General features: G+C 52.5%; 5 protein-coding genes across 5 annotated transcripts; 3 read left to right on the top strand and 2 right to left on the bottom strand.

The window, feature by feature from the left end:
• Positions 1-3,939: 3,939 nt before the first annotated feature.
• On the top strand, positions 3,940-5,089 carry COCVIDRAFT_104611 (hypothetical protein; the record flags this gene model as incomplete). Its single annotated transcript, XM_014699062.1, has 2 exons — positions 3,940-4,352; positions 4,543-5,089. The coding sequence occupies 2 exons, from the start codon at positions 3,940-3,942 to the stop codon at positions 5,087-5,089; spliced, it is 960 nt and encodes a 319-aa protein (XP_014554548.1).
• A 1,669-nt stretch (positions 5,090-6,758) lies between these two features.
• COCVIDRAFT_104633 (hypothetical protein) lies at positions 6,759-7,997 on the top strand (the record flags this gene model as incomplete). Its single annotated transcript, XM_014699061.1, has 3 exons — positions 6,759-7,099; positions 7,151-7,236; positions 7,288-7,997. The coding sequence occupies 3 exons, from the start codon at positions 6,759-6,761 to the stop codon at positions 7,995-7,997; spliced, it is 1,137 nt and encodes a 378-aa protein (XP_014554547.1).
• Positions 7,998-9,526: 1,529 nt separating this feature from the next.
• Positions 9,527-9,859, bottom strand: COCVIDRAFT_28367 (hypothetical protein; the record flags this gene model as incomplete). The annotated part of the gene is made up of 3 exons (XM_014699060.1): positions 9,527-9,616; positions 9,675-9,755; positions 9,812-9,859. The coding sequence occupies 3 exons, from the start codon at positions 9,857-9,859 to the stop codon at positions 9,527-9,529; spliced, it is 219 nt and encodes a 72-aa protein (XP_014554546.1).
• A 287-nt stretch (positions 9,860-10,146) lies between these two features.
• Positions 10,147-12,687, top strand: COCVIDRAFT_17710 (hypothetical protein; the record flags this gene model as incomplete). The annotated part of the gene is made up of 7 exons (XM_014699053.1): positions 10,147-10,223; positions 10,280-10,300; positions 10,362-10,493; positions 10,547-11,184; positions 11,234-11,802; positions 11,850-12,026; positions 12,076-12,687. The coding sequence occupies 7 exons, from the start codon at positions 10,147-10,149 to the stop codon at positions 12,685-12,687; spliced, it is 2,226 nt and encodes a 741-aa protein (XP_014554539.1).
• Positions 12,688-14,495: 1,808 nt separating this feature from the next.
• COCVIDRAFT_39536 (hypothetical protein) lies at positions 14,496-15,954 on the bottom strand (the record flags this gene model as incomplete). Its single annotated transcript, XM_014699059.1, has 3 exons — positions 14,496-14,809; positions 14,863-15,458; positions 15,518-15,954. 3 exons carry the CDS (start codon positions 15,952-15,954, stop codon positions 14,496-14,498), a joined length of 1,347 nt encoding a protein of 448 aa, XP_014554545.1.
• Between the last annotated feature and the right edge of the window lie 2,385 nt (positions 15,955-18,339).

The following is an 18,339-nucleotide window of genomic DNA, read 5'->3' as shown; positions in this document are numbered from 1 at the left end:
AACCGAGGGCGCCTTTTGTTTTTGGCAGATTGGCGACGCCGCAGCAGCACTAGAGTGCGTGTGGCAGCGCAGTCGAGGCCGCGGAAGTTGCAGTGGCTGGTTGGTGGTGGTGGTAGTGGTGGTGAAGAGCAAGAGGTAACTGGGTGGACGTGGGGTTTTGGTGGGGGAGGTGGGAGGGGGCCGCAGTGTGGTGGGAGGGAAAGGAAGCGACGACCGGGAGCGGAGCCCGATAAAAGGAAGGAACTGGAACCAGGTCCGAGGCGGACGGGGAGAAAAGCAAGCAGAGCAAGCAAGCAAGATGCGGTGGTCGAGGTTTTGTGGTTGTGGTTGTGGTTGCGTTGTTGTTGTTGTTGTTATGGCGGCGGTGGTTGTTGTTATTGTTGTTGTTGTGGTGGTGGTTGGTGGTGGTGAGTAGTCGAGAGTGGGTGGGGATGGGTCGGCGTTTAGTCGTGTTACCGGGCACTTTGTGGGCGCGAGGGTCAACAAAGGAAGGGCAAACGCAGCCGTTGTCGGGTCGCGGATGGAGATGGGTGTGGTGGAGGAGAAAAGAGGGAGGAGCTTGGGGTATGTAGTGGCCGAAGGGGAGGCTTAGGACAAGGCACGGGCAGAGCGCGGATAGGTATACAGAAAGGGTTTTTGCGTTTGCTCTAGTCGACGGTCGCAGCAGCGGGCCTCATCCCTGCGCGGGGGGCCCGTGATGGGCAGAGTCGCACTTGCATGAGTGGCGTCAGTGACAGGGGCTTCCAGCTTCCCCGAGAACCATGACCAGCTGGGCCTAGGGCGCTGCATCGCTCCCAGGTTGCCCGGCTCCACGCCGACGCTGCCCCGGTGCAGCAGACTACGCTTTGGGAAACACGCTCGCCGCACCGTCATCGTGATCCAGACAATGGTGCAGCCCTCTCGCTCAGCCAGCAGCCAGCCAGCACAAGCACAAGCACACGCAGCCCTCTCAGCCTCCAGCCCTTTCAGCCTCATTTGGCCACCACCGCAGACCCTTGCGACGTCATCCATGCCTCGTCTCCTCCATCTCGGCCGTCGGCGCTGCGCATGAGCCACGGCATCATCATGATACTACTTACTACAAGTCCTTAGTCGGTCGGTCGTTCTGGCTGGCGGGCTGACGACTGGCTGACTGATTGAGATTGAGAGCGGACGGATGGCGGGTTGACGGCCAAGCAGCAACAGCAGGGTCCATCGTTCCGGCTGTATCGAGCCTCCCTGGCCGAGTCAGGGCGACCAAAGCCCAAAGGCGTGCGAGTCGAGTGTCGAGGGCAAACTCAAACTACTGTTTTGCCTGTCTCTCGTTGCTTCCATCGGTCCCACTTGGCTGCAAACTCCACGCTGAACGGCGACCGTGTCAATGCCGCACCTTGCAGACTACACATGCACCTCCTCATGCACCCTCCCCTCGACTGCTCCGCCATGCACCACTCAACGCCCGCCATTTTCTGCCCCGGCCCAATCACAAAATTGCATTGCCTGTGCCTGTTTCCAAACCGCTAGCATGCGCCTGCGTCTGTACCTGTCTGTGCCTGTGTGCCTGTGCTGGCTGCTGCAAACACTGCTGCTCTTGCACTGGCCTGCTCCTGATGATCCCTCCAACCGTCGTGACTGCAACACCACTAACACCCCCCCCCCCCCCCCAGCCACTTGTCAACGCTGCACTATTTGCTTCCTTACACTGGGTCGCCGGGTCTAGCCCGTCTGTCACTGGTCCTGCCTGGACCCTCGTCCTTACATACTTACGCACGCAACCCAACCCTCCCCTCGCATCCTAGCCCCGCCAATAGTTGCTTCGACATGCACCACATCCCAAAACGACCTTCACCTATTACTCTGCTCTAATAGCACTCAGCGCCCCTTCATCCCTCTGTCCGCTTACATATGACCATCTACTTATGTAACCGTGTACCTTGCAGCCGTCGTCCTGCACCCACCCTTGCACCCTCGTCACTAAACCCCCCTGTCTGCAATCCCACGCCAGCCCTTGCAAGTGCTCCCTCGCTCTGCCTTTCTTTTCCCACCATCCACCACACGCGGCTTCTCTGACAAAAAAGCACTCGAGAGATGCAGTCGTGTCCACAATGGGCATACACGCATCTCACCATCCCGTCTTGTATGCAATTTCTTCGTGCATCCACGCTACACACTAATACGACACGGTTCGACGTTGCTAGCTGCCCCGTCGGACCGAGTCCGATAGGCTTTGGCAAGCACATCCTTGGGCACCAACAACCATGCTCCTCATGCTGCAAACAAGTGCATTGCCGATACGTTTCGGCCGTCCAGAGCGCAACACAATGCAAAATATAGTCTTCACAGTCTTAATATTCGCACTGCATCCCCATTTGAGCTTCCGGCGGAGCCCAAGCCTAGCCCCGTCGTCGCCTCAGCCAGGACCGCCTCACCTAATCCGTCCAGAACCTGTCATCCCTTGGCGAGTGGGATACTCCGTATCCAAGCATGCCCATCGTAGTCTCAGCGAATCATACTCCTGGTGTAGATCTCATCTTGCGCTCGAGGTAAGCTATAGATGACAGTTTCATGTTACGGACATCGGCCTTGGTGAACAGCACAAGCCGGCGTACACCGACGCAGACGCATCAAGCCAAACATGCATATTCGAATCCATATTGGGCCGTTGCAATAATCTCCGTGGCGATCAATCTGGCGGGGGGTGCCCAGCATTCCGCGCTTTCCCGGCTTTCCCACCATCTCCCCGCCAAACGTCCGTGGGTCTGATTCGTCAGAGCTTCTATTAACCCCCCTCTCCCTTGATATCAACACAACCGCTGCTGCTGCACCCCAATGAGTATACATCGTGCACTCAGCCTTTGTTCATTGCCAACCATAAGGGAACTGGCCCGCGCGTGAGACTCGTCGTCTCATCACTACGCACGCGACAAACATCGCTCTCGGTTTCGTAAAGTCTCAACTTGTTGCGCGTCACGCCAAAGCACTAATCACTGGGTCCCCCTCAAGTAAACACCATGTTACCATTGCTACGGGGGTTTTTCCCTATAGTCACTACTCTCCCTTTGACTTGGCTTGTTGCTAGAGGATAATCATTACTCTCCCTTGGCTACCTCTCTTCTCCGCAATCTGACGGGGCTCCGCGGGGCACTGCGCTCTATCATGTATTGGCGGAGTTTCGTCCGACATGGAAAAAGTTACCAGGAACTTAATCGCTCTCTTGTCGTCACACATCACAATAGTCATCTGTAGTACCGAACTTCAGGGGGACGCCCGTCTGGTATTGCCTCCAACACCTCCAACTTCCCATGTGCGTCCAAAGTATGTGCGTAGCTAAGAACGTGGCTTAGCCCCCCAAGCCGTGCTACCAAACAGGCAATCTTGTGCGTCGGCCAACCTCCGATATCAGGTACGCTGCACGTCAAGGCCAGCTAATAGCTTCTAGCGCATCTTAGCGCATTTCCCGTAGGTCAAGTATAGCTGAGCAGACCCTCGCAACGCATGGAAAAAAAGCAAACAATCCGATCGACTTCGGTGCAGGTCCAGATGGGCAATTATCTCAAATACTATGAATGGATCCTGTGCCTGTTAGCTACTCCTCGTGCCTTCTAGACCCCACTCTCCTCCCAGGTGTATTACTGATCGGACCAGCCATCATCGCTGGGTCCTTATCGATACCAGCTATACGTCATGACACCTGCCAGTGGTAACAAATGTAGAGTGCCGGAGATCCATTGAAAGCCACAACCATACCCCAGGTTTAGGGTGTTTGACTGCATTCTGTGGGCAACTAGCGGGAAGATGGGGGAGGGGGAGGGTCAGCAGGAGTCGGCAGCGCGCCCTACGTGTATTCCTGATGAGTCACCCCAACCAGGGCAGGTGCATATCACAAATGTTTTCCAGAGCACATCGGATTGCTTCCATCACATCTGCCACACAGTGCCTACGTCGCCACCTCCTTGCATAATGGCAACAAGCACTGAGCTCGACTTTGTCACCTTAGACGTCTTCACCTCCAAGCCATACCAAGGCAACCCGCTAGCCATTGTGCGCATACCTAGCAGCCGCACACTAACTCAGGAACAGAAGCAGGCCATTGCACGAGAATTCAACCTTTCCGAAACAACTTTCCTGCATGAGAATGCGGAGGGTGAAGCCAATCTAGCATGGACCGTGGACATCTTCATGACATCGCGGGAACTACCGTTCGCAGGACACCCCACAGTGGGTACGGCGTGCTACGTCCTAGGACGAACTGCTCAGGCTCAGGGCCTGGACCATGGCGTCATCGAGGCTGCCTTCAGCTTGAAATCTGGACCGGTACGGCTACAATACGACGTGGCCAAGAAGACGGCCAAGGCTTCGATACCTCACGATGTGTACGTTTTTGATTCCCTTATTTACGTTTGTTGTCAGGTCTGTGTTTGCGAATTTGGAATTTCGGTTTATTCAACCCGATCCGAGTGGTGGCGATGCTATCTTGAATCTTCGTTCAATGCTGTGCTCTGTCTGTCTTTTTAGTTGACAAATGCAAACTCGAGTGCGCTCCATGCAGGCTGACCAGTACAGACACGTTCATGAAAAGAGATATACCAACGAGATGCTCTTCAAAGTACAGCCTCAGTTGGCAGAAGCTCATAGCCAGGGCAAGATCAAAGTAAAGAATGACTTCCCCATAGTTTCCATTGTCAAAGGCATGACGTTTGTTCTGGTTGAGCTGGAGAGCGTCGAGGCCTTGGCCGTGGTGTCGTTGGCTGGCCAATCCCTTGCGATCAATGGCCTGGATGAAGGTTGGGATGAGACCTTTGTTGGCATGTATTTTTTTGTTCGAGTGGCAAACAAGGACCAAGGAGTGACGGCACTGAGGACGCGGATGATCGAGGGTCCGTTGGAAGATCCAGCTACTGGAAGTGCTGCCAGTGATCTGGCAGCCTATCTCTCACTGACCGAATGTGAAGCCAACAAGACGTTCCAGTACGAGATCGTGCAAGGCGTAGAGATGGGGAGGCGTAGCGAGATTCTCATCGATGTCGACATGAATGAAAACGGGTCTATTTCGGAGGTCCGTCTCGAAGGTGGCGCGGTTCAGGTTATGAAGGGGCAAGTGGTTGTCTGAAATCGCAAAGGTAGCGTCTTCTAGATCATGGTAGAGCATTCGACAATTCCAAGGCATGGATATTCGCAGTTCCGAAGAATAACGCGTGGCTAGAGTCTAAGACAACAAGCGCAGTCGAAATTATTCAGCAAGGGATCGCGCCAGCCTTCCACCTTTTTCCCCCCAGCCAACGTCACCAGCCTGCTTCAGAGTAATCCAACTTGAGTTGTTTTTGTGCAAGTCCGTTACAGATGTAGATCTATCGTGCCTGAAAACCCACCTTGCCTCAGGCCCGCCGAGGGACCCATTGAAGCCGATCCGCATGGGGTAATTTACGTTGATTCAGTAATCTTCCCCAAGGTACACACCAAACGCATTGTGCGGGTTCAACGCAACGCGTGTCAGCTTTTCGTTTCCGAAGAGGGCACGTTTTGCCAATGCGGGAGCAACGGGTACCTGTTCCCTTGGAAAAGTCTTGGGTCGAGCCTCAGAAAGATACAACCAAGACTTTGTGTATACGCGAGCACGGAGGATTTCAAGAAACAAGAATTACGCTGATACGGGTGCGGCGATGGTTGCATCCACTGCGGAGCCTGCAAGTTGTTGGTGGGCGATGCAAGAGCAGGAAGGGTGGGTTAGCGCCTTGGATAATACCTGCTGATAACAGGGCAGAGATATTGCACACGGGCTTTGCTTTTGCCGCCATTGTCGAGTGCTGGTGTGTGCATGTGTGCAAAGTGCGACTCAGGTCACACTTGAGCGCTGCGGAGTGCCTGTTTTCGGCCTTGGGGCCTTCCGCCTGTCACCTGTGGCGACCGTTGTTGACAGATGACGACAATGTCAACTAGCCTTGTCAATAATGCACGAATCACACATCACACACCACAGTGTGGTAGTGAGGCTCGACGAGGAGGAGGCATGGGTCACATATTCGTGGCGGAGGGGCTACAACTAATTTCCGCAAGGCTAGTTACGACGCTGGTGAAAGCTATAGGGATCTATTACACATTCCTGCGGCGCACTCGGTTACCGTTGAATACGCAGTCAAAGCATTATATGGGGTATACTACAATATGCTCGAAAACGAGGAGGATCGGCAAAAGTGCCTGGCGCCATGCAGCGTCAAGCCCAATGAGGCAGGGCCGTAGCCGAATGCGGCTAGCGGGAACAACCTTCGCGGCACTCTGTGCTTTACATGGCCAACCTCTAACACCATCCGTTTCTCGCGTCTCCTCCTCAATGCCTGGCGCATTCCTGTATCGGCGTGGCTGCCACAACAGCCTCAGTCAATTGCGCCCCGTGCGTGAGCCCATGTTTGCCGGAGTATGTGGGTGTGAGACATGTCTGCCTTCATCGCGGGTTTCATGCCCAAGGAACGAGGAGCCGCCTTGCCAGGTTGTTTTTGCTGTCCTTAGCCTATGGACATCGCCAAGCACTTAAGGGACCTTTTCCTCGACAAGTATTTGACTTCTTGCCATCATCAGTCGCTTGTTTTTTCTCACAATCCGGTTCTGCAGTTGAGGGTTACATTCCTTTCTCTTCCTCTTAATTATTTTCTACCAGATTACGTTGAACGTATCTGTCTCTTCTTCTCTGCTCCCTATTGTAATCCACCGCCAGTCGGATCGCCACTCCTTATAACCCTTTTTTATCTTCTTCCTCACTCCAGATCTCACTTCAAGACTTCAACATGCGGTTCTCGACTCTCGTCCCCCTTCTCCTCGCGGCAGGTGTCGCCAATGCCCAGTTTGGTGGACAGGGCGGTGGCCAGAACAATGGACAAAACAACGGCCAGAACAATGGACAAAACAACGGCCAGAACAATGGACAAAACAACGGCCAGAACAATGGACAAAACAACGGCCAGAATAACGGACAGAACAATGGTCAGAACAACGGCCAGAATAACAACGGCGGCAACAACGGTGGCAACAACAACGCACTCTGCCTCAACGCGGACAATGTTCAGGATGCCAGTAAATCCAACGGACTTGGAGGTCAAGCGGAGGCCGGACAGGCTCCTTCCAACACGTAAGTTTTCATACCCACAATTCCCTGTGTCTATAGTACTAACATCACCAGCGATGATGCCAACTTTATCAACTTCTGTCAAGGCAAGACCAAGACCAACGGTCTTCAGGTCCGTGAGGGTTCTTGTAACGGCATTGGTCAGTGTGCTCTATTCCTCATGTCTGCATCATTTTCTAACCATTACACAGTCTATGGAGATATCCCTTCTGTCGATAACATGATCTCAACTGTCTTTACCAACCCCAAGAATGGTGACACTATTCAGGCCAACCAGGCAATCACATTCTCCGTCAAGACCAACAATCTGGTAGCTGGCTCGTTTACGAACCCTGACAACACCTATTACGCTGCTCCCCAGACTCTGCAGGGCGGAAATATTGTTGGCCACACGCACATCACTGTCCAGGACCTGAATAACGACATCAACACCGCGAACCCTCCTGACCCAAAGGTGTTTGCTTTCTTCAAGGGTGTCAACACCGCTGCCAACGGCCAGGGTGAACTCACCGCCGACCTTGCTGATGGTCTTCCTGATGGCGTCTACCGTGCCTGCACTCTTACCTCATCCAGCAACCATGCGCCTGTTATCATGCCCGTTGCTCAGCGTGGTGGCCAGGATGACTGTGTAAGGTTCACCGTCGGCGGCAATGGCGGCAACAACAACGGTCAGAACAACGGTGGCAACAACAACGGCCAGAACAATGGACAAAACAACGGCCAGAACAACGGACAGAACAACGGACAGAACAACGGTCAGAACAACGGTCAGAACGGCGGCCAGGGTCAAGGAGGACAGGGCGGTCAGGGAGGCCAAGGTGGTCAGGGCGGTCAAGGTGGCTTCGGTGGACGTCGTGGCCGCGGTCGTGGCCGCTTCTCCCGCCGCCACTACATCGCATAAACGGCTCCATCCATACCCACACGCCAGGCGGATTTGACGAGAGTGTAGAAGTAACGCATGATTAGGGGAGGTTGGTAACAACACAGTGAGGCTTGGAGTCTAAGAGCGGTTATACGCCGCTATAATGGATGGCTTTTTTATTCTTGAAATCCCACAACAGGAACCAAATTTTTTATCCATTGGTTAAGTTTTAAAACAATCACACAGAAACAGCATACATACACACATATGGGAATGATGGTTTGAGGGGGGGGGTAGGGAGCAAAGGGTAGGGTGCAAAGGAAGAGGAAGAGATAGAGAGAGGGAATGTCAATGCTCTACGGAGATTGAAGCAAAAGCGCTTCATTGGACTGGTTCTAAAGGTTGCGCGAGCGAGCGAGAGAGAAGTCTTTTTTCTTTGTTTTATTCTTCTTTGTTTCTTCATCCTGTTTCCCTTTGCGCCCTATGTAGCTCTTTTTGTATCCCTCCCCCTTCAAATATCCCACTGCCCTATGCGAATTGATGAAATGTAGAATCATACCACTTTATTTTTTCCTTCCTTCCTTCCCTTCGCCACTTTCCTATAGTGACAACAATAACGTTACGTCAAGTCTGTCAAAGAACGGGGGGGGGGCAGACTTTTCTGACAGAATTGACACACACATACACACAACAACAATAGCCCTAGCTTTACTATTGTTAGGGTTCCAGTTACTACTAGTCAAAAAACCTCCCGTTTTTCCTCGGCGCATAAATTTCCACCTTAGCACACTATTCATAAATCCGACCGAAACGTAGTATGCGTCGCACTATGACGAACGCAGACATGACAAAACCTGGATGGCGATCAGGCAGGAAGGTGTTGCAGCATATGTATCGCGACAACCTCCTACACTTTACCCGGCATGGCTAATAGCATCGTTCGGGCTGAGGACGTTCCGATGCAGGGCAACCTCTGATTGCGTTATTTCTCTGGGTTTGGGGGGGTTGAGATGATGATGATGGGAAAGGGAGGGAGTGGGTTGGCAGGGTGTGTGTGTCTCGGGGTGAAACTGGGTTGGGTGTAGGTAGGCGCTGGGTTTTGGATGAACGACATAGCCGAGGGGGAAGGGGGGGGGGGGCAGATCGAGATTTGGCAACGTACGGACTTTATGATTTTATCTTGCGCTTATGATTTATAGCAATGAAGGATTGGGAATTTATGATGTGCGAAGGGGCTTTTTTTGCTTTTGTTTTGGTAGGGTTTTGCGGGTGCTCTGATGAGGGTACTTACTAAACCTGTTTCTCACAAAGTGGTGGTTCTTTGCTGAGGCTATTGGACGAACATGACACATTGCTGTCCATGTGTGTTCTAGTATGTACATTTTGTGTATTGAGAAATGGAATAAAATCACGTCAGCCCATACGCATCTATTATGGACTTTGGATTTGGGGAAGTGATAAATTCAAGTTCTTGGTGTGTTCAAAAGAACCAGACCGTCATCACATTCCATGGCAATGGAATCATTGTGCAACTTGGTGAACATGCCATTCGCACAATGCATTTTATTTTACGAAGTAATCGTCTTTGCAGAAGCCATGCGCTGAGCCATCAGACTGAATACAGCAACAGAAGAAATGAAAATGGCGAGGTTGTAGAACTGTAGTATCAATCAGCTCAACAATTGAGGCCTATCGCGTGCCTGAGCAAGAACATACAGCCTTTCTGGAGTACGCGCTCTCTTCGGCTTCGCTACGCGCGTCGACAAAGAGCCGACGTAGATTTGGCAAATTAGAAGGCTATCAGTCTGCATCAGAACCATGACCTAGAGTAACTATTCCCCTTGTCAACTCACCATAATGATCCTCCTGTGATAGCGGAGTGACGGCGACGGCGAAAGCATCGAAGCGTTGGGCTAGATGCCATCCCAACGCACGGGCCTTATCATCAAGGTGGCAGTCGCGAAGCTCCACCAACATTGTCCCTTTAGCAATTCACTCCCCCGCGACGCCACTCGACTTTGAAAGACGACAATTTCCCGACTGCTGTGTCCAGAACGATCAGGGAATCTGAATCACGACACCCGCCTCGAATCGACCGTCTACGAACATTCACATCTGAACGAACCGCAATCGGAGGGGTTTGGCTTATTAGGCTGAGCAATCGGCTGCTGCGTTTCTTACAACAAATATGGCTGTCAATAGGATAAGGGGTGCATTTGCGCCGCCGCGCAAGGGAGAAACATTCGAGTTGCGGGCAGGTCTGGTGTACGCTTTTACCCCAGGCACAAGTACAGCTGTTCACAACTGACGATTGCCTCTAGTTCCCAATATGCCTACGAACGGTGAGCGCCCGGTACCACGATGGATAGTAAAAAGGCTAGCAAAGCACTAAGACTGTCGCAGAAAAGAGGCCATTCAAAAGACCATCATGTCAATGACGCTCGGCAAGGATGTGTCTGCGCTGTTTCCTGATGTACTGAAGAATATCGCAACCGCCGACTTGGACCAGAAGAAGCTGGTATATCTATACCTCATGTGCGTGCATTCGACGCCGGGGGTACTACCAAGATACTGATTCTGTGCCTCAGGAACTATGCCAAATCACACCCCGACCTCTGTATTCTCGCCGTGAATACCTTTGTTCAAGACTCGGAAGACCCGAATCCCCTCATACGAGCGTTGGCGATACGGACAATGGGATGTATTCGCGTTGATAAGATGACGGACTACATGGAAGAGCCCTTGCGGAAAACGCTGAGAGACGAATCGCCATATGTACGAAAGACCGCAGCGCTATGTGTGGCTAAGCTGTTCGATCTTGCTCCCGCCATGTGCATTGAGAATGGCTTCCTCGAGCAGCTCCAGGAACTAGTCGGAGACCCAAATCCTATGGTCGTCGCAAACTCGGTTACAGCCTTGGTGGAAATTCAGGAGACCGCCCCGGAAACCAAGGCTCTCGTCATTACCTCGTCACAACTCAAGAAGATGCTTCTGGCCTTGAACGAGTGCACAGAGTGGGGTCGTGTGACTTTGCTCACCACTCTGGCAGACTACAAGGCAGCGGATATCAAGGAGGCAGAGCACATTTGCGAAAGGGTTGTCCCGCAGTTCCAGCATGTAAATCCCAGTGTGGTGCTGGCAGCCGTCAAGGTCGTCTTCTTGCACATGAAGCATATCTCACCTGAGATGATGAAGTCGTACCAGAAGAAGATGGCACCGCCGCTAGGTGCGTATTGAATTTGAGAAATCATGTGATCGCTGCTGATATACTACAGTTACACTCGTGTCGTCTGCACCAGAAGTACAGTACGTTGCACTACGGAACATTGACCTCCTCCTTCAGAAGCAGCCCGACATTCTCAGCAAGGAAATGCGTGTTTTCTTTTGCAAATACAACGACCCGCCATACTTGAAGATGCAAAAGCTTGAAATCATGGTGCGGATAGCAAACGATAAGAACGTGGATCAACTACTGGCCGAGTTGAAGGAGTACGCTATGGAGGTGGACATGGACTTTGTGCGACGAGCCGTCAAGGCCATTGGACAAGTTGCCATCAAGATCGAAAGCGCGAGCGAGAAGTGCGTCAACACACTGCTCGACCTTATCAACACCAAGGTCAACTATGTCGTCCAGGAGGCGATTGTTGTCATCAAGGACATATTCCGAAAGTATCCTGGATACGAGGGTATAATACCGACACTCTGCCAGTGCATAGACGAGCTGGATGAGCCGAATGCACGGGCTTCTCTCATCTGGATTGTTGGAGAGTATGCAGAGAAGATCAACAACGCTGGCGAGATTCTATCAAATTTCGTTGACACATTTGCTGAAGAGTTCACTCAGGTAAGTTTTGGTGATACGTCTGCGCGGGCAAAGCTAACAGTGTCCAGACACAACTTCAGATCCTCACAGCTGTCGTCAAGCTGTTCTTGAAGAAGCCAGATCAAGCACAGGGCTTAGTCACAAAGGTCCTACAAGCCGCTACAGCAGACAATGACAACCCAGATATCCGGGACAGAGCTTATGTCTACTGGCGGCTGCTTTCCAGTGACCCACAGATAACAAAGGTATGCAATTTTTGAAATATGGGGTTTGGACAACTACTGACTTAATCAGGAAATTGTACTCTCAGACAAGCCTCCGATTACATCGACAATACGGTCACTGCCTCCCCAACTGCTGGAGAACCTGCTTGCAGAGCTGTCGACTTTGGCGTCAGTTTACCACAAGCCACCAGAGGCCTTCCTTGGACAGGGCAGGTTCGGCGCGGAGGCGATGCAACGAGCGGCAATCGAGGAGCAGCAAGAAGAAGCACGGGAGAATCCCATTGCCGCAGCTGCAGCTGCCGCCGCAGCTAGTGGACAAGCGCCCACTAACGTGGAGAATCTCCTGGACATTGATTTCGATGGTTCTGCACCTGCTTCGTTGCAAAAGCAGCCCACACACGGGGCGTCTGGATTGGAAGGCCTTGCCGGTACGCCTCAACGCGTATCATCACCCGTGGCAAATGCGCCTCCAGCACAATCCAATATGGATGACCTGCTAGGATTATTCGGCGATGGAGGTGGTGCACCCGCTGCTCCTGCGGGTCAAATGAGCAATAATGACATTATGAATGGATTTGCAAGCATGAGCATGGAGACGAATCAGCCGCCACCGCCAGCCCAGCAAATATCAGGTGGTGAGCAGGGTAAGAAGAGTAACCAGGATCTTCTCGACTTGTTCTAGGCTGGGTAGTGGTGTGGGTTGTACGTGTACTTGGGTTAGCGGGGGCAGGGAACAAAAAAAAGAGTAGCCTCTTGGGAAGTGTGAGTGAGTATTCCATAGGCGGCTAGCGAACATGGTTCTTATCTGTGTATGACAAAGTGTATGCAATGCATGCATGCATGCGGTAGGTTAAGGGAATGATACTACGATACTTGAGATAACAGGTAAAAAAAAGTAGTCGTGTGACCATCTCATAACCAAGCTTGCTATCATCAGCCAATTGCACTAGTCAAGCACGCAATTATACACAAGTCTTCCGCCGGGTTCCGCGTGGAGACTTGTCTTGTCTTGGCGAATGCAAGCACTTCCTCATACAAGAGAGAGGTGATGATTGGAAAGCAGACAGACCCCCATCAATCAATCAATCCATTCAAGGCCGAGAAGAGCTGAGCGTTTTACTCGCTTCTAATCAGCCAACCAACTGACTCCTATCTCAGCTTAAAGTGGACTAAGTAGTAGTACTATACACCCCCACATGAGCTGATTCCCCAAATCCAAATCTAAGCTCCTACTACTTTAAAGTTGATTTCAGCTCAATGGCTGCTTACATGCTGTTATGCTGATAGGAGCGAGCGTAACGATCTCCGCATCTCATCTGTGTAAGCTGCAACCCCCCCCCAAAACAAGTCCTAAGATTCAGCTACGGAGGGGGGTTGGAAAGATATGAATAGTAGGTACTTGGACAACACACGTTCTTACTTGGTCGGTCATTATGTCAAGTTGTTCTCGTGTGCTTTGGGTTGTTACTACGACTAGTAAGTAAGTAGATGGAGTTAATCAGCCAGGCCACCTCACCTGAGTAAGCCATGGTGGGTTGCATATGTACACAAGTGTGGTAAAGTAAGTAGCAAAGCATGCTTGTTGAGAGGTCCAGCCCCCAAGGATGAATAACGTAAGCTAAGCACTTGTCCGCGAACAGGACAAGGTCACGCCGATCCCGTTTCACATGTCAGCATTATGGTGGGCAGACAACACACACAAGAGAGAGATGGAGACTTTGGTACCAAATTGTATTGGTTGTCATGTTTTGTGAATTGTTTGATTTCATTCAACCATGACTGATTTCCATTAAGCATTACGTTAGGGTGTGTGTGATGTGGTATGAACCGCGTCCGTGCAATTGCAGACGGGTAAAAAAAAAGAAGAAGAGGAAGAGGAAGAAAAAGGAAGAAACAAAAGGCCCGTGTTAAATTCATTCCACCAGGGCCCTGTGCTTGCTCCGGTACGTGTCGGAATCCATGCGTTGATTCAACCAATGCAATCCCAGCCGTTTTCCCCCCCTTTGACCCTTATCCCAACATCATCGTCAGAAAGAGAAGAAGAAAGACCTGCCCATGGACAGATATGCCATGCGTACCAAAGGGTAAGCGGCTGAGCGGCTGAGCGCTGAAGCGAACGTGTATAAAAATGGAACTTTTCTTGTATAGAAAAAGCTGCCAATAGGAAGCGATTGACTTGGGTATCAAAAGAAAAAAGTGGGGTTACAATAAAACCACGCTCTCTGGCGCTAGAAGAAATCCACTACGAAAAAAATATCGAGTGGTTCTGAACAGGGATGCATGTCGTCATTCTACACTGTAGAGGACGCCCGTGTTTCTATACCATAATGCCCATGTTTATCCATGGAACGCTGAAATGCTGCGCAAAACAAAAAACTCCGGTCAAATGCATAGGTCGTAAAGGCCGTCACCTGGGGAGATTATTAGGTGATGTGCGAGTTTAGAGATGGGTGTAAGGTTATGAGGCGGAAGGTGTAGATGGGTGTGGCTCTAGTCTTTGCGGAGAGTGTGCTCGGTATCGGATCCGACTGTGTCTCCATCCCAGAGGCTCTGGTTGTCATCAGTAGGTGAACGAGCACCAATTGGGCTGCGACCGCCAGTAGAGTAGGATGACGATGAACCGGTAGCCCAATCATCTGAATCAGAATTGGGTGGGAACTCCTCGTAGATGTCGAGCATGCTGTAGCCAGCACGGTCCATTGGGTCGCCAATCTCGACAAAGTCGTAGTCCCAGCGGAACTCCTTGTCGGCCTGAGGGCGGGGCAGGAAGTTTGCGCGGCCGAAGAAGTAGCAGATACCGGCGACTGGAGATATCGTTAGCAAGGATTGAGACGAAAATGAAGAGTTGAAAACTCACGAAGACTGCCGGCAACCAGGTCAACGGCATAGTGGTGGGAAAAGTACATGGTCGACCACCACAGCCACATGGTGTAGAAGACATAGACTGGGAACAGCTTGGGGAAGACGTGTCCCATGAACAGGGTCTCCAAAGTAGCCCATCCAGAGTGCAGAGAGGGGAAAGCGCCAAAGACCATGGGGGAGCCAAGGAAGGCGGAAGTGTAGATGTCGATGCCGGTAAGCTTGTCAATGGCCTTGAGACCTGCAGCGTCGCCGTGAATGCTGTAGTTGGCGGGAGCCAATCCGTAGGTGTTTTCGTACCATGGCGGGGAGCATGGGAAAACAATCTGGATGAGGACGGCAGTGATGTTCATGTATCCAAAAGCACGAGCCCAAATGGGAAGGGTTCCTGGGGGACCCCAGATGAACATGCATCCGCTAACAATGACGGGCGATACGTAGTGGACAACACCGTAAGGCAACCATGCAAGGATATCAAGGACGGTGTGCTTGTGGGCAGAGAGAATATTGCTCAGGTTTGAACCGTAGAGAATGTTCTCGAGAGCGGGGAGGACGCGGACCCAAATGGCAGGTCGGTAGTCTTCGGAGATGTATCTAGACATGGTAGTCAGCACACAGAGTCACCAAAGGTTGTAGTAGGCAGTAATACGTACTTGCAGCTCGAGAAGAGGAATAGCCAGGTAAGAGTAGGAAGCAATGGGAGCAAGAATTGGCGAGTAATGGGAAGACACAAGCCCGTCATGAGCAGCGTCGCAACAAACGTCTTGGCAAAGGGCCCTGGAGCCTCGCTGACGGAGAGGGAGAAGATGGCGACAATGGCGAGGAACAGATACTGGGCGTCGTATATGGACCACGAGTGGGTGCGCAGCGAACGCAGGGTGTCCGAGGGGGAGAAGGACGTCTCGAGCGAGGCGATGGACGAGGTGACGGACTGGCGACTGCGTATACGGGACTTTGTGGCTCTCCATTTCCTGCGGACGCGGTGGGGGATAAGACTGGGCAAGGCAGCGAGGCCCGGGACGGTGGTGCGCGAGAGCATGTCTGAAGCCGTGGTGTTTTCAAGAAATGCAAGGTAGCTCTTGTTGGTCATGGTGAATAGAGGGAGGGACTCGGTCGCCTGGGGGAACGGGCTGTGGCGCAATCGGGTTGGTAGAGCGACGGGAACACACGCGACCAGAGGCAGCAGTTCGGGCGATGACGGCGGAGAAGAAGGAGGGAGAGAGGAAGAGGAAGGGGGCGTTTGGTTGGGGGCGAGCGTCGTCGAGCCTCTTGGGGGAGATTTTCTTTTTTTGTGCAAGGGGACGACGAGCTTAATGGGAGGAAGTTTGGAGCAGGCAAGCTTGTAGGCAGGGCAGGGCGGAAGAGGGCGGGCTAGAGGATTAAGAGAGGCAGGTTAGGTAGGTTAGGCAGGCACCTGGTAGGGGAAGCTCCGGATGGCTGAGGCGTGCAGGGCGCCGGGGGGTCAAATTAGGTCCGCGACTTGAGCGGCTACGACGGAGCGGGCTAGGACGAGGGTGCACCCAATCTCGTTTCCAGCCCTGGCGCCCTGCCGCCTCTGCCTATTGCTTCCAAGATTCACGCTGCTGTCCTCGATTGCCATTATGCCTGCGTGATGCGTGTTGCCGGATTGCATGCCATGGCCGACCGTGGGTGCCATGGCTGCGTAGACGAGACGGTAGTGTCATTCTATGGTACTTACACAGCCCGGGGCAGAGTAAGTAATAATTACTAGGCGTACTTACTGGTACACCACAGCTTCACAGCAGGGCAGTGTACATACATGCGCATGCATGGCGCGCCTGAAGCAACCGATGCCCTTGCAGCATCATCAGCATCAGCATCGTCCATGGCCATCCTATCGGCCATGGAACTGTACGGGACCCGTCGCTGCAACGAGGAAAGAAAAAAAAATCGTCCGTTGGCTGGCGCCAGGATGATGCGGTAATGCGCTGGACGCTACTTTAGCTCGCCATGACATCAACACACCGCCGATGATGGCAGCATGGCATGGCATGGCATCGCGGCGGAGGCTCCATCCGCCATGACCATATCATATCAACATACTCGTTAGCAGTCCACCGCTGTGCAGGCGAGCCTCACCTTGTCGCTGTGACTTGGCAGCGTCATGTTTCGTCTGCCGCCAGGAGCATCCCAGCCTTGACGATAAACACAAAGCATGTTCTTCTCCTCCACCGCTCTCGACAGTAGGCAGCCCTCTTTGTCCGACACGCCTTTCTTGGGCCGCGACAATGCCACGCCTGAAACCGCTGACTCTCCATGCCGCCCCCCTCCCCCTCCTCGCTCGCAAAAGGTCGCATTCTGATGTAGACCCTGGTTACCAATCACGCCTGCTATCCGCCGGCTCGCGCACCAAAAGGCGTCCGCTGACTGTGTTGTCCGCCTCGTCGTCTGAATAAGCGCCTCGGCACATTGTAAGATCCGCACCCGCGCATCACTCGGCCTCCGACCTGCGACCTTCGCCTAGAGCAGAGTACCATTGTCTCGTCTATCTGCTTCCTCCCCCTCCTTCTTGATGCACTGCTGCGCCCTGGTGCAATGCAGGGCGTAATCTCTTTTTTTCTTCTTGCTCCATTGCCTCCCGCCCTACTTTTGATCCCTGCATGCATCGATGCCCTTTTCGCCCGTGGGAGAGCGGACTATCGGACCACAGTTAGTCCTTCGCACGACCCTCCGACTCACCATAGTTAGCCTCACATCCAGCTTAGCGCCCTTTACAAGCCCACTACACACGGCACTATGCCAAAGGGAAAAAACCAAATGCAGACAAAACAAAACAAACAGGACCCCCATATCGCGTTCGTCGCTAGCCGCCACCCGCCCAAAGAAAATGGCTCACAAATAAGAGAAGAAGAAAAAATATCCTCCATGCCGAATCTCAGCGACCATCGCAATTTCCTCACGCCTCCTATTCCCACTCGAGTGATGCTGTTTTCCCTCTCTACACCGTTTGGCCCTCTAAACCCCCATCTACCCGCATTGAGAAAACAAGAAATGCCATCTGATTCGTGCGCATGACCACCAATTGACTCGAGACGGCCTTCTTGCATTTGCATACAGCACCACCCTATCCGCTGTCAAAAGCACAAACCTTAGTTTTTGCCCATCTCCCCTCTTCCATGCCCTCCCCACGCCCAACAAAATAAACGTGCAAACGCATCCACTTTCCATATCCCTAACTTTTCCCCTCCCCACCGGCTCAACCGTTCCACCGTTGAACTGTCACGCATCCGAAAATCCGCCTCCCCAGCCTAGCCCCAAGCCCCCCAGTCCACAGCATATTTCCACCTAGTGTTTCACAACCGCCAGGAACGAGGGTGTGCGTGTGTGGATAGACCCGAACCCACCAACAATCCAGGTACAGCGCGCAGGGGAAAAAAGAAGAAAAAGCCTATCAGGTCTGCCGCCGTCGCAGTCAAAAAAACTCCACCGCGGCCCCCCAAATCCTTGCGCGCCC

Source organism: Bipolaris victoriae (assembly GCF_000527765.1).
Source record: "Bipolaris victoriae FI3 unplaced genomic scaffold scaffold_67, whole genome shotgun sequence".
Classification (NCBI taxonomy): Eukaryota; Fungi; Ascomycota; class Dothideomycetes; order Pleosporales; family Pleosporaceae; genus Bipolaris; species Bipolaris victoriae.
Note: the sequence above shows the minus strand (reverse complement) of the source record. Positions and strands in the feature narration are given on the sequence as shown.